The 15,960-nt window shown below is 38.8% G+C and overlaps 1 protein-coding gene across 1 annotated transcript; it reads left to right on the top strand.

Moving 5' to 3' along the window:
- The first annotated feature begins 1,722 nt into the window (after positions 1–1,722).
- Positions 1,723–12,665, top strand: EPCAM (epithelial cell adhesion molecule). Its single transcript, XM_008586204.1, has 9 exons — positions 1,723–1,735; positions 2,410–2,517; positions 2,795–3,035; positions 4,121–4,186; positions 5,403–5,466; positions 6,581–6,682; positions 7,409–7,612; positions 10,818–10,862; positions 12,223–12,665. The coding sequence occupies exons 1-9, from the start codon at positions 1,723–1,725 to the stop codon at positions 12,262–12,264; spliced, it is 885 nt and encodes a 294-aa protein (XP_008584426.1). The 3' UTR covers positions 12,265–12,665.
- The last annotated feature ends 3,295 nt before the right edge of the window (positions 12,666–15,960 follow it).

Genomic DNA, 15,960 nt, shown 5'->3' with positions numbered 1-15,960 from the left:
GGGGACCAGGGGGAGGGGACCGAGAGGCCGCGCTTTCCCGCCCCGAGACCGCAAGGCGCAGGCGGTGCCGCGGCCCAGGCCCTCGGCGCGGAGGAGGCAGGGGGAAGGCGAGCTGGCCGGAGGGAGCAGCCTTACTCTGCAGCTTTGAACTCCTCTCTAGGGAAATGGCCCGGGGTGGAGGGTCAGGCGGGGAACAGAGTGGCCACGTCCGGGGATCCTGCGACCACAGAACAAGCGCCTCGCGCCGGGGCGCGCCCACCTCCTCTGGTCGGGGTGGACTTGGGGTTCCGGTGTGCCCCTAACCAAGCCCGGGCCGGTAGCGGAGTCAAGGTGACTGCGGCTTGCCGGGGCACCTGCGGCGACTCCCGGATGTGAGCCTTGGGCGGGGACAGGTAGCTGAGGGCGGCCAGGTCCGCTACGCACCTGCGCGCGGGAGACGGACCTCCTGGACCTCGACCACTGGGGGTGTGGGTGTTTTCCCTTTTCTTTTATTTTTGGTCTGGTGGCTGGCCGGTGGTGTTTTCCCTTTTCTAAGGATCATGTGAGTAGTGCCAGGTTTATTGTACGGAACGCACAAATAACGATAACCCTAAAGAGTAAAAAAAAAAAAAAAAAACCTTAATCTCACCACTTTGAGAATCTCGTAATTAATAATTGGGTATGTTTTTCTTTTAGACATTTCTTTAAACACTGCCCTAAACCTAAATATATAGCTTTATATCTTGGTTTTTTTCCCCCCACATCCAGAGCTGTCCATTTCTTTTAATCTTTAAAAACACGATTTAAATGGTGACTGAAAAATCTATAGAGTGGAAGATCGCACCATTATTCAAATGTTGGACATGTAGTTTGATTGGTTTTTCTTATTGTGAAATTAACAGCTTGCCTGCCATCTCTTGATTTATTTGTAAGATGGTGCCTGGTAGTGGAGTCGCAACTGGCTAAAGCTCTCCGGAAAGACTGTTTATACTCCCACCAACAAGGTGGCCTAAATTAAATAATTACACTTTCAAAAAATTCAGTTTAATTAACTCGTGTTTTTTCTAGTTTCAATCTGGGACTAAATACTTAATCTTGAATTGCTTTAAAATGGTGATAGATGGTATAGGTACCTGACTGGTCTGTTTTATTTTTATGTTTTGACCGCTGGCCTGTTTATTTTTATGTTTTGACNCTCGTGTTTTTTCTAGTTTCAATCTGGGACTAAATACTTAATCTTGAATTGCTTTAAAATGGTGATAGATGGTATAGGTACCTGACTGGTCTGTTTTATTTTTATGTTTTGACCGCTGGCCTGTTTATTTTTATGTTTTGACTGCTGGCCGGTAGGGGGATCCGAACCCTTGACCTTGGTGTTGTAACACAGCGTCTAACCAGTTGAGCTAACTTGCCAGACCCTGGTCTGTTTTAAATTTCACATTACTTGGTAATAAAAAATACAAGTACAATGTAGTGCCACAAAAGATTTTAACTCCTTGAGGACAGCCACTGTGCATTCTCCCTTTGTGACCCCAATATTGAGTTTAGTGCTAGACAGATTATAGGTAGTTCATATCAGTTGTAAAATGGAGAGAAATTAACGTCATACTTGGGATATGTGGGAGCAATATAAAAATTCTTTGGTTTGTCATGCTAATTTTTGTTTTTAATGACTGCACTCAACTAGACAAAAAATAAAAATGAATAAAAGGAATCAGATGGGCTCGCCAATTTGAAGTTAAAATGAACTTTCGAGGTAGTCATGGATATAATGATTAACATCAATACCCAGGATGGGATGCTTAGTATCACTTTCAAAATCAGGTACATGGATTTGATTTAATCCGGAAACCCATATACAAGGATGCTTCCAAATTGGAAGTATAATTTTTCCAAGACGTAAAATGATATAAAGGTTGATTATGTTCCTCTTAAGCCGCAGAAGTTTCTTATTTATTTAAGAGAGAGAGAGGAAGGGAATGTGGAGATTCATGGATCCTGGAATTGGAATTGTTGATTTTGTTTTTTTTGGAAAACAGTCAGTGACTGTCAGGCAGGGGTGTATCTAGCAGGACAAGAGGAGAGAAAGATCTGAGACAGGGAGTATCACAAAGACAAAGCTGGAAAGAGCTGAGACTGGGAGATAGCACAAAGACAAAGCCTCTAGAAGGATGTATTCTTATTTTTTAAAAAAAATTGAAACAGGATAATGCAAGTGGATTAGTTGATGTGTCTTTATGATGTATACAAACTATTTAGCAAGTGTCAAGCACTTCGGAAGCAACTCAAATTATACCTGAAAAATGAAATATCCAGAACCACTTTGTGTCCCTGTAACTTAGGCATTATTGTCAGAACATAATTTAGCTGAGACATCAGAGTTGATAGTTGGATCCGCATTTTAAAATGGATTTTTAAAAAATTTTCTAGAATGTCTCTGTGAAAACTACCAGCTGACTACAGACTGCTCTTACAATGAAAATGGTCAATGCCAGTGTACTTCAATTGGTACACAAAATACCATCATTTGCTCAAAACGTGAGTGAAATAACCTTATTTTCTTTAAACTTTACTTTCACTTAATACTATTTTAATTGATGTGCCTTGAGTTGGGAAGTTTTATCAGCTTAAATCTGCATCATGTTGCTTCGTTGAAATTTGAAATTATCTCCATCTGAAGCTTCTCTTCAGAAAATAAGTGTGGGAACGTGTAAATTTAAAATCATCTTTGGCCCTGGAAGTTTGGAGTTAAATTAAACATTTTTTCCCCCTGTAAGCATGAAACTGCAGTTATTTTTCAGTGCTTTCTTTTCAGTGGCCAGCAAATGTTTGGTGATGAAGGCAGAAATGACTGGCTCCAAGTCTGTTAGAGGAATGAAACCTGAAGGGGCAATCCAGAACAATGACGGGCTTTATGACCCTGACTGCGATGAGAAGGGGCTCTTTAAAGCCAAGCAGTGCAATGGCACCTCCACGTGCTGGTGTGTGAATACTGCTGGGGTCAGAAGAACCGACAAGGACAGTGAAATAACCTGCTCCGAACGAGTGAGGACCTAGTGAGTGGGGCTTCCTATATTACTTGTTTTCAGGCTTTTCGGATTCGTTTGATTAAACTTACTTTTGAATAGGTAATATGATTTCATGGTTTAGAACTCAAAAAGTAGGAAAGTGTGTACAGCAAGAAGTCTCCATTCCATCCCAGCCCCCCAGCTACCCAGTGTACCTCCACAGAGCTGATGTCATCAGTTTATTCCATAATCTTCCACAGATAGTTTATGAATTTACAACATATATGTATTCTTTTTTTTTGCCCAGTGGTAGCATACTAGATGTAATTTTCCTTTTATGTTTATACTTAACACTGTTCAGCATTTTAAAGTTGGATTAGTATTAAATGTATACGAATTATATTTATATATTTGACAGTGGTAGCATACTAGATGTAATTTTCCTTTTATGTTTATACTTAATACTGTTCAGCATTTTAAAGTTGGATTAGTATTAAATGTATACGAATTATATTTATATATTTGCTCATTTATTGTGTTTAAAAAGTAAGATATGGTTGTCTTAGGGATTATTTAATAAAAAGGAACAGAAACACAATCAACGCTAGGTTAAGCAAAAAAGACTTTACTGAAAGGGATGACTACAAACTAGAAGGGTATCAGGACCAAAGCCAGCACTCTTTACTGTTGTGTCTTTTGGAGCCTGGAGCCTCATCGTCAATTTTCTATTTCTCTTAGTGCCTTTTTGTCTTTTTACTTGAACAGGGCCCAATATAGCCAGCCCCGCCTTGACTTTATGTGTCCTTATGTATTGTGGCTGGAGGACAGAAGGTCAATATTAGAAAATGTTTACTCCTGGGCAGGTTCTTTATGAAAGATGTGTGATGGCCATGGAAGAAATTATGGGCATTTCTACTGTATAAATTCTTTTTTTGGGGGGGCAGCTTACCAAAAAATGTAACACTGCATTGTAACCAACTGAGTGAACTGGCCAGCCCTCTACTGCATAAATTCTTTTTCTGATAGCTCTTCTGCGATTCCAGTAGGGAATTTTAGTGTTAGCTCATTAGGAAAACAGTGTAGTTTATAGTAGAGTTGTTATAGTCAATTGACATTGTCTTTTTACCTTACAGCTGGATCATCATTGAACTAAAACACAAAGCAAGAGAAACACCTTATGATTCTCAAAGTTTGCAGACGTAAGTGCAATTAACAACATCGTATTATCCATGCACAATTGGTGCTCAAATCTTGTATCCCATGAGAAACACTAAGTCTTAATTAAGTGCTTTTTCATATTCTGAAAAGTGAAGTTATTTGAAATAGTTGCAAGAATAGTACAAAGATTCTTGTAGTACCCTTCACTCAGATTCACCAATTAATATACTGACACATTTGCATTTTCTTTTTATATGTGTGTGTATGCATATGTGTATGTACTTTATATCTATATATCCATGTATGTATAAATATTTTTCCCAGAACCACTTAAAAAAGAAGTTATGGACGTCATGTCCCTTTACCCTTAAAAACTTTAGTGTATCTTTTCTTAAGAACAAAAGGCATTCTCTTATATAACAACTGTATAATGATCAAATTCAGGAAATTTAACATGCTGCCAGTTTTCCCATTATTGTCCTTTGTAGCAATTTTTGCCCTCTATTCTAGGACCCAATCCGAGATTGTGTACCACATTTAGTTATCATGACTCTTTAGTCTCTTAATATGGAGCAGTTTCTTGGTCTTTATCTTTCATGACACTGATATTTTTGAAGAGCATGAGCAAATTATTTTATATCATGTCCTTCAGATTTGGATTTGTCCTACTTCAAATTTGGATTTGTCTGGCTTTTCCTCTTTACTAAAAATAGGTTATGCATTTTTGACAGGAAAACTACTTAGTCTTGCATCTTTTGTAGTACTTTACATCAGAAGGCTCATGATAGTGAGCTTGTCCCTTTACTAGTAATATTAACTTTGGTTAAAGTGGTGTCCATCAGGTTTCTCAACTGTAAAGTTACCATTTTTCCCTTTTAATAAATAATCTGTGGGCGTGTACTTGGATACTATGTAAATGTTCTGTTTCTAATCAAAATGGCATTCTACAGTTTTAGCATCAGTGGATGATTCTAACCTGAATCAATTATTATTTTCTAACAACTTTAGGTAATGACAATCCTAGACCTTGAACTATCTGCTTGGTTTTAAAGTAGTGCTTCTGGGTTGGCCAGTTAACTCAGTTGTTTAGAGCGTGGTGTTGATAACACCAAGATCAAGGGTTCGGATCCCCATACTGGCCAGCCACAAAAAAGAGAGAGAAAAAAAGGTAGTGCTTCTTACCTTTAAAAGCTTCTTAGCTTTAAAAGTTATACGGTACAAACTTTTTTTTAAACACAGATTTTTAATTATTCACAGTGCTCTTCAGAAGGCGATCACAACTCGTTATCAACTGGATCCAAAATTTATCTCAAGTATTACGGTATGATTTTTTAGTAAATGAGCTTAAGCAGAAATTTGGGGACCGTATGGTTTGGGTGTAAAGGACATCCAGTGATTTTAGTAGTGGTTAAATGCTTTTGAATAACAGTTTAAGTCCTGGCACTTTATGCAAATTCCCTGTTGTTGTTTTTCTCACATAAAGCCTTTGAAAAACCCAGTATTACCCTTAAAGGAAACAGAGTATCTGTTAGTATCCGTAAAACATGTCTTTCTTACCCTGGAGAACCTCTGTGATTGCTTTTAGCATGTCTTACTTTAGCATGCTACTCTACCTCCCATCTTCTCAGGTTTAAGGACCTAGTCTTTACCCAGTAAAGCCCTTCCTTAATTCTTTCAACTCTGGTTTAAAAAACACAAAGCTTGAATACTGTGATGGAACTCTTTAAAGGCAGTATAAATTTATTCTTATTCTTCTTGATTAAAATTGATGTCATTTTTTACAAGACTCTTGAAGGAATATACTGTTTTGCTCTCTAAAAACTGAACATGGTTAATGCATACTACATTTTTTTTAAATTTATTTTTAATTAATTGGTTATTTTTTATGGTAACATAGTTGATCGTATGTATCTGTGGAAGGAATATACTGTTTTGCTCTCAAAACTGAACATGGTTAATGCATACTACATTTTTTTAAAATTTATTTTTAATTAATTGGTTATTTTTTATGGTAACATAGTTGATCGTATGTATCTGTGGGGTACAGAGTTAAATATCAGTACCTGTGTGGGATATGTGATGCATACCACATTTTGGATTGCATTTCTTTAGTATTTTGGTTTTCAAGTAGTTCTCATCCAAATAAGGTACTGTGATATCTTGTTTTAAAATTTTTTCAAGACAAGGAAATTCTCTTGGATTAAAAAAATATGCATTACAATTATGTTTGGTTGCATGGCTGTCTTATTTCCCTTGAATAGATTTAAAGGCCTCCCCAAAGATTTTTCAATTATTAGTGAGAAAGTTAATTATCCACTAATGGAAAGGGATAGTGATGCATGTAGATTACAGAAAATCAAACATTGAATATTCTGATTATTGAACAATGATATTTTCATTATATTAATATTCGTATTTTTCAATATCTCCCCCAGTATGAGGATAATGTTATCACTATTGAGTTGGTGCAAAATTCTTCTCAGAAAACTCAGAATGATGTGGACATAGCTGATGTGGCTTATTATTTTGAAAAAGATGTGAGTTTAATCTTTCTTATTTTATTCCTGTGTTCAGAAATGTAAGGTTGTCTGTCATTCTTCAAGGATTCAAGATCTTTCACCACCTTTTTTGTCACTTACAGATGAACCTTATCTCCAAGTGGTTCTTCTGCAATTGTGTCCTCCCTGCCACTCATATATAACTTTCTTACTTGCTTGTATGTTTGTGCCTTTATCAAATTGTTCTGCTTAGAATGTCTTCTCTCTTATAATTCTCATTTATTATCTCCCTAACTTCGTGTGTATATTCTCTCCCTATTATATTTATAATTTACATGAACAAGAATTTATATTTTAAAAATCCTGTAAAACTGATGTGATTATTTTATTTTAACTTTAATATATGATAGTGATGAGTATAATATAGTGATGATATATTATTTTCTGATGAAGTCTAAGATTTGCTTCAGAATAATCTGGGTTGGGGTGGGAAGGAAGAGTAGATGAAATAAGAATGGGCATGTGTTGGTATTGTTGAATCTGAGTGATAAGTACATGGGCTTAATTACACTGCTCTTTCTACTTTTGTGCATGAAAATTTCCTGTAATAGTTTTTAAAAGGGTTCAATGGATCAGATTGTTATCACTGAAACTATAAAGATTCTTGGTGGCATTTCTTTTGGCATATGATCAATGTGTAATTATTATGTGGCCATGGTTGGTTTTCTTAAATAATTTTAATTGCTTTTCTCCTTTTCAATATAGGTTAAAGGTGAATCCTTGTTCCATTCTTCTAAAAGAATGGACTTGAGAGTAAATGGGGAACAACTGGATCTGGATCCTGGCCAAACTTTAATATACTATGTTGATGAAAAAGCACCTGAATTTTCAATGCAGGGTCTAAAAGCTGGTGTTATTGCTATTATTGTGGTTGTGACAATAGCAATTATTGCTGGAATTATTGTGCTGGTAAGTACAGAACAAGTAAAATTTCATTTAAGGGTATATTCTTTCAAGAAAAGACAATAATATGAAAAGGCTGCATCCATGTTCCAAAACATATTAATGAAACAAAAATCTTTATTTTTTGTAATTCTCTCTAGTGAACACATTTATTGCATTTCTGGTTCCTTTTTACAAAACAGTCACTTTATGAAGCAAGGAGAGATACTAATCTGAAAAAAGCTTGCAGCCAAACACCTCAAAGTCCAGTTACATTGCCATCCAGCAGCAAATGTCTTTTGGTTCTTCTCACTGCATATAATTCAACACCATTGCCAGGCGTAGTACAAAAATACCCGAACCTCCAAAACCATTCAGTGAGCTGGAACAACAGAACACAAGATTTAGAATAGCATAGGAAAGAGTTAATGTTAAGTGTGAAGCAAATTCTAAATAAAGATTAGCAAACTGAGTTTAGCAGTGCTTCAGAAGAAGAATATCACCTAGAAGTGGGGTTTATTCTAGGAATGTAAGGATGCTTCAGGAAATCTAATCACCACAACAGAATTCAGAAATAGATTTGAGAGTATTTGGGAACTTACATTTTCAGTTCAATGGAATTACCATGCTTGGTATCCATTTGGAAGAAAACAAAAGTTGAATTCATATTTCACCCCACAAGGGCTGGCTGTATTGCCCGACTGTGTGAATGGCATGTCCAGAGCACAGCAATGTGAAGGAGTTGGGCAGTGTACCTATGTTCAAACACAAATTCCAGATGGATTATAGTTTAAAATACAAAGAAATAAAGCAAGTCTCAAGAAAATTAATTTAGGAAATGTTTGTGTGACCTTGTGTAAGAAATCTAGAGTCCATATGAAGGAAAAGATTTATACATATATGAGTTCATTAAAATTAAATATTTGTGGGCCGGCCTGGTGGCACACTCGGTAGAGTGCGGTGCTTGGGAGTGCGGCGGCGCTCCCGCTGGGGGTTCGGATCCCATATGGAGACTGGTCAGCTCACTGGTTGAGCACGGTGCGGGTGCAACACCGAAGGTTGCGATCCCGTTGCTGGTCACAGTGCGGGTGCAACACCGAAGGTTGCGATCCCGTTGCTGGTCACAGTGCGGGTGCAACACTGAGGGTTGCGGTCCCGTTACCAGTCACGAAAAAAAGACAAAAAAGGAAAAAAAAAATTAAATATTTGTATGTCAAAGATACTGTACAGTAATGGGTGCAACACTGAGGGTTGCGGTCCCGTTACCAGTCACGAAAAAAGACAAAAAAGGAAAAAAAAAATTAAATATTTGTATGTCAAAGATACTGTACAGTAAAAAATATCAATGATAGGCTGGGAAAGAATATTCATGATGCATAAAACAAATGGATATTATGCACAATAAACAGAATTCTTACAAATTGATGAGGAAACCTAAAGAAAGAATGGCAGCCAGCCACCAAAAAAAAAAAAAAAAAAAGAATGGCAACAAGTATAGATAGACAGTTTATAGAAGAGGAATTTCAGATGGCAAATAAACACATGAAAGATTAATCATAGGGGCTGGCCCGGTGGCGCACTTGATAGAGGGCGGTGCTCCCGCCGAGGGTTCAGATCCCATATAGAGACTGGTTGGCTCACTGGTTGAGTGCGGTGCGGACGCGACACCAAGGGTTGCGATCCCGTTGCCGGTCACGAAAAAAAGACAAAAAGGNAGCAATGTGAAGGAGTTGGGCAGTGTACCTATGTTCAAACACAAATTCCAGATGGATTATAGTTTAAAATACAAAGAAATAAAGCAAGTCTCAAGAAAATTAATTTAGGAAATGTTTGTGTGACCTTGTGTAAGAAATCTAGAGTCCATATGAAGGAAAAGATTTATACATATATGAGTTCATTAAAATTAAATATTTGTGGGCCGGCCTGGTGGCACACTCGGTAGAGTGCGGTGCTTGGGAGTGCGGCGGCGCTCCCGCTGGGGGGTCGGATCCCATATGGAGACTGGTCAGCTCACTGGTTGAGCACGGTGCGGGTGCAACACCGAAGGTTGCGATCCCGTTGCTGGTCACAGTGTGGGTGCAACACTGAGGGTTGCGGTCCCGTTACCAGTCACGAAAAAAAGACAAAAAAGGAAAAAAAAAATTAAATATTTGTATGTCAAAGATACTGTACAGTAAAAAATATCAATGATAGGCTGGGAAAGAATATTCATGATGCATAAAACAAATGGATATTATGCACAATAAACAGAATTCTTACAAATTGATGAGGAAACCTAAAGAAAGAATGGCAGCCAGCCACCAAAAAAAAAAAAAAAAAAAGAATGGCAACAAGTATAGATAGACAGTTTATAGAAGAGGAATTTCAGATGGCAAATAAACACATGAAAGATTAATCATAGGGGCTGGCCCGGTGGCGCACTTGATAGAGGGCGGTGCTCCCGCCGAGGGTTCAGATCCCATATAGAGACTGGTTGGCTCACTGGTTGAGTGCGGTGCGGACGCGACACCAAGGGTTGCGATCCCGTTGCCGGTCACGAAAAAAAGACAAAAAGGAAAAAAAAAGATTAATCATAGAAATTTTATCATGTAGAAAAGAAAGCACAAATGCAATAAGAAAGCACATTCATTGTTAGGTGTAGCAATGTCATTCGTAAGGGTGAATCTGGAAAAGAATCTGAGTTAAATTAATAGGAGAGTGGATGAGTAAATTGTGGTATATCCATGCTATGGAATAATGTGAATGAGTTCAATCTATATCTTTTGATCTGGAAGGGTTCCTGTGGTGGTGATACAGGCTGTGCAAAAATAGAAATGATATTGCATGATCCCATTTTTATTTTTTATTCATTTTTTCTGATGGCTAGCCGATAGGGGGATTTTTACTATTTGTTTTATTTTGTTTTTGATCTTTTTTTTAAATCACATTTTATTTTTAGACCCTCAAACTTGTATGCATATATATGGAAAAAGATGTTGAAGAATGCACACCAAACTGTTAAATTTCATTAAAGATTATTTGTTTTCTTAGTGTTTTTTTGTTTCATTGCTATGCTAGCCTTTTTTTAGTTTAGCAGTGAAATTTTAACTTAAGAAACAATGTTTATGGATAGAGTTTAAAATTATATTTGTTCAGATCGGAATTATGTCCATTAAAAACATATATGTCAATGTATACCAACTTTTTGTTTGAGGAGCAATCCTGAAATAATAATTATTTTTCATCCATTCAGGTTATTTCCAGAAAAAAGAGAATGGCAAAGTATGAGAAAGCTGAGGTAAATGGATTACTTACCTAATAAAAAGGCCCTGTTTCATCTCTTACTCCTAGTAATCATTGTACCTTCCTAGACATTGACAGATTTCCATTGCCCCAGAGTCCCTTTGTAGTATAGTGCTTAGGGTCTTAGAGACAGTATTAGAATGCACTCTCACCTAAATATTCTTGCATGAGTTCCACGGCAGACCACCTTATATTGAATTCCGCTCCATAGAAGAGTGGAATGGGAAGCCTATCATTTTTATTTTATAAAGTATCAACGTTTAGTGGAATCTTTTAGAGGCATACTCTAGTGGATTCACATTAGAGAAAATGTTACTGATGACCTGATTTATTGTCTACATGCCAGTGGAATAATAATCATTTAAAATGAACTTAATTTGTCATAGTAAATCTGTTGCATACTATCTGGTTACCTATACCAGTGTGAAATTTTCAGATTGTTAGCCTATTTCAGTCATTTGGAATTGGATATGAACACACTTGTCCTTGAATCCTATCAATAATATTTTCTGTATACTCACCAATTTTTGTATACCTATGTATGTACTTGTAATTTTATATATGCCACTTGCTAATATTTTAGCAAATAAAATTAGAAGTGTAAAAAAATATTGAAAAAAATCTAATAGAACTGGAAAGTTCTAACATTTTCTTTCCATTCCATAGTAGATCACCTGGCTTATCTGGATTGGTGACCACAGGTCTAGAGAACTATCCCTGAACTGAATTTTAACAGACAGGCAGACTGATGATGTAGTGTGTAGTTAAGAGCAACACACACCTGGGTTTGACCACTTATTACATAACTTCTTTACGCCTGCATGTTTTCTCATCTGTAAAATGGGGATAATAGTACTGACCTATTTTAAGGATTAAAAGTAATCTGTAAAGTATTGGTCCCATGCTTGCCACATAGCAAAATGTTTGCCAGCAGTAGTAGTAGTGTCATTGTTGTCTCAGTTCTGCCTGTAACTTATTGTATGATCTGGGACAGGTCACTTAATTCTGAACTTCAGTTTCTCCACCTATAAAATGAAAGATGGATAATAGAAAATGATTCTTCCTAGCTGTAAAAACAGTATACATTTAGTAAAAATCTTATCTATTCTTAAAGATCTAGCTTATCTGCTGCTTTCCCCACTCTCTTTGGCCATCTTGTCTCTAAATAGTAGCTTGGATCCTGCACTCAATATGTGTTTCCTTGTAATATAGCTTTCTCTTTTTTATTTATATAAGTCTTATAAGTGTATAAGGAAATCATCTTGTTTTCCTCTCTAATTTTTTAAAACTATTTTCAGAATAAACAAGATTGGAAAATGATTTTCAATTTTCTTTACTTTTTCCATCTGTTTCAGATAAAGGAGATGGGTGAGATGCGTAGGGAACTCAATGCATAACTGCTGTAATTTGAAGATTCACTACAAGAAGGGAAATTAGCAAATGGACTCATATTACAAATGTATGAGCATGGGAGAAAGATCTTTGTTAGTTAACATCATATATTTGTAATAGTGAACTGTACTCAAAATACAAGCTGCTTGAAATTGGCTTTACCAATCTTAAAATTTTAGCACAAGTGTCTTATATGTGCAGATCTAGTATAAAACCAAGAACTTGGACTGCATAGTTAAAATTATTTATGCATAGCATTGAAGAGTGTGCATTAAATGTGCTTCCACAGTAGAGATTAAATGACTACTGTCTCATTCATATGTGATTGAAAGCTGCCTTTCTGTTTACTTTGAGTCTGTATATATAAACTTTTTTATGAACTATAAAATAAAACATTTTAAAACTACTTCCTAAATTTGTTTGAATCATATTGAATCAAATTTCATAGTATCTTTAATATGCCACTTTCCCAGTGTCTTACATAATGAAGAATTATGGTACAAATGCATTTTACTTTCAGTTACCTGGAAGAGTTACTATGAAGTTAAAGTATCCTGAAATATTTTGGGCCGGCCCTGTGGCACACTGCTACAGTGCGCCGCTTGGGAGTGTGGCGGCGCTCCCGCCGAGGGTTCGGATCCCACATACAGACCGGTTCCCGCTCACTGGCTGAGCGAGGTGTGGGAGCAACACCGAGGGTTGCGATCCCGTTGCCGGTCCAGTCCAGTACGGGCGCGACACTGAGGGTTGCGATCCGTTGCCGGACACAAAAAAAGACAAAAAGGAAAAAAAAAAAAGTATCCTGAAATATTTTGCTTTTTATAGTTAAGAAGTTTTAAAGGCACTAAGAACCACATTAAAGAAATTATGAAAACTGGATTTAAACAATTACCTATGATTTTTATCCCTTATGTGGTAGGCAGAATTCTGTGATGTCCCCAAAAGATTTTCTACCCCTGATGTACATGCACAGTATAATCCCCTTCTACTGAGTGTGGCAGGACTTGTGAACACAATGGGCTGTCACTCCCAAGATTGTTACATTATATGACAAAGGTGAAGGGATTTTGCAGATGTAATTAAGATCCCTAATCAGTTGGTTTTGAATTAAAAGGGATATTAAAGTGTCCAAAAGCAAGAGAAGCAGCAGAAATAGAGGTAGCTCTTCTGTTAGTCTTGGAGCAAACTGCCCTGTTGTGGAGAGGGTCATGTGTCAGGGAACAGCAGGTGGACCCTAGGAACTGAGGGCCTTATTTCCACAACCACAGGAGCTGAATTGCCAGGGAGTGTGGAAGAGGAATCAGAGGCCCTGATGGCAGCTCTGGCCAACCCCTTTACTGCAGTCTTGAGACCCTGAATAAATGACCCAGTTGACCTATGCCTAGCTCCTGACTCATGGAAACTGAGATAATAAATGTTTATTATATTAAGATGTTAGATTTGTGGTAGTTTGTCACACAACAGCAGAAATCGATATAGTAAAATACAATGAGAACTTTAAAGATGGAGCAGCCACTACTACAGCTGAGGCAGCACCCAAGGAACAGACCCTCTCCATTCCTCTTAGCCCCTCAGTGGTGGGCTGAGATCTGGACCTCGTGGGAGGGTATTCTTAATAGAGATGCTGTGGGGCCACAGTGGCAGAGCTTTTTGAAAATCGGCATTGTGGATCTTTCTGGAAATCTAGGGCAGAAGTCATCAAACTACAGACTTCAGACTGGCCGTGTCCCCTGTGTTTATATAGCCCAGGAGTCAAGGATGGTTTTTACATTTTTAAATGGTTGAAAGAAAATCAAAAGATTATTTCATTTGTCCATAATTAAAGTTTTATTGGAGCACAGGTATATTCATTCATTTACATATTGTGTGTGGCTGTTTTGCTCTTCAATGGCAGAGCTGAGTAGCTGTATGGACCCAATGACTCAAAGCCCAAGATATTTACTCTGGCCTTTTTACAGGAAAATTTGCTGACCCCAGCTCTAGGGTGCTGGGGGAAAGCTATTCACAGGGAGGTGTCTCAGCAGACACCAAAGGCACTCTATAAAACTGCTCCAGCAGGTGGGATGGGAGGCAGGCGCTCAGGGAAGCTGCTGGATACTATCCACTCAGGAGCAGCAGTGTCCTGGAGAAGCACCATCCTGCAATAGCTGGATGACGAGCAGCCCTTGGGTGCTGCAGGAGCCTGCCGAGCCAGCCCACCAGAACTAGGAAACAAACCCTCCTCTTGCAGTGCCTCTCCAGCGCCCTCTGCTGACAAAGCTTCAGATCATTTTCATGGAGAAGGTAAAAGGGTGAATAAATCAGTAACTGACATGTTCCTTCCCTCTTTTTTTTTTAGATGGGCTAATGTTTATTTATTTACTTAACACTTAAAAATAATTCATTTACTCCAGCAACATGGAAGACAATTGATGGTACTATTAAAACACTTAAAATCTAGAGAGGGTAAGGACAGCGCAGATCCCAACGCCATTCCTGATGAGGGGTGAAGGATCTGAGCCAGGCCTCTATGCTGGGCCAGGCTCCTCCATTAAGCTGAGACAAAAAGCCTCAGCCTCATCCTCATTAGGAGACAGCCCTAACTGCTAAAAATAAGAAAGGGCTAGATAGTACTGGGGGCTGGTTCCTGATGAGTCATTAGGAAGATCAGTTGGTTCTCTCTTCAGTAATGGGCTTAGCACCCTTCTGGAGAAGAGGGAGTAGTAGTCTCGGGCTGGAGACTGAGGGCCAATATCTAACAAAGGTTCCCTTCCATTCGCCAATACTTTGTCCCTTTTTCCAACAGCAAGAAACTTGAAATCCAGAGAAATCATTAAAGAACGCTTCTGGGGGCCGGCCCATTGGCTCACTGCTACAGTGCACCGCTTGGGAGTGCGGCAGTGCGGCGGCGCTCCCGCCGAGGGTTCGGATCCCACATACAGACCGGCCGCTCACTGGCTGAGCGAGGAGCGGGAGCAACACTAAGGGTTGCGATCCCGTTGCCGGTCCCGGTCCGGTACGGGCGTGACACTGAGGGTTGCGATCCGTCGCTGGTCACGAAAAAAGACAAAAAGGTAAAAAAAGAACGCTTCTGGCTGCAACGTCAAAGCATCTCCCAAGCCAGACTGGGGTTAGAGATGATGACTCCAACTTCAGCAGGCCTCTTCTTCCGTAGAGGAGCAGCCAGTGAGGACGCTGGTATTGCTGGCCAGAGCTGTTTCTTTTTCCTCCCTGGAGCCTTATGTTCTTGGGATTCTGTTCCTACATGTTTCTATTTGGGGAGGTTAAAGGAGGCGGGAGCTGCAGCAGTCTTTAACAGCACCTGCTCCACATCACACATCTCTTTCAGGATCTGGCTGTTGGGAGTGGCACAGACAGGGTTGAAGAAGCTCAATCCTGGGGTCATCTCTGTGGAAGCCTCCAGTTTGAAGGAGCCTTTGGAATCCTGAGTCCGTTCAACAGCTGGCACATTCTTCGACCCATTCATTTTCTTCTATTCTCTGTCCTATCTCTTCTGAAGCTACTCTTGCTAAGGTCCACACTGACTTACTAGTTGCCAATGACCCTTTTCCCCCAATGTTGCATCATTTGATGTCCCTATAGCCTATCACCATGATGACTACAACCACAGGAGCTGAATTGCCAGTAACCAGGGAGTGTGGAAGAGGAATCAGAGGCCCTGATGGCAGCTCTGGCCAACCCCTTTACTGCAGTCTTGAGGC

Source organism: Galeopterus variegatus, unplaced genomic scaffold (genome assembly GCF_000696425.1).
Source record: "Galeopterus variegatus unplaced genomic scaffold, G_variegatus-3.0.2 Scaffold3876, whole genome shotgun sequence".
Taxonomy (NCBI): domain Eukaryota; kingdom Metazoa; phylum Chordata; class Mammalia; order Dermoptera; family Cynocephalidae; genus Galeopterus; species Galeopterus variegatus.
The sequence above is the reverse complement of the archived record's forward strand: the minus strand, read 5'-3'. Positions and strand labels throughout refer to the sequence as shown.

What these genes read in the sequence shown, in the direction of transcription:
- EPCAM (XM_008586204.1), top strand. An exon ending in AATTTATCTCAAGTATTACG is followed by an intron (nt 5,467 to 6,580) that starts GTATGATTTTTT and finishes TATCTCCCCCAG; the next exon opens with TATGAGGATAATGTTATCAC. An exon ending in CTTATTATTTTGAAAAAGAT is followed by an intron (nt 6,683 to 7,408) that starts GTGAGTTTAATC and finishes TTTTCAATATAG; the next exon opens with GTTAAAGGTGAATCCTTGTT.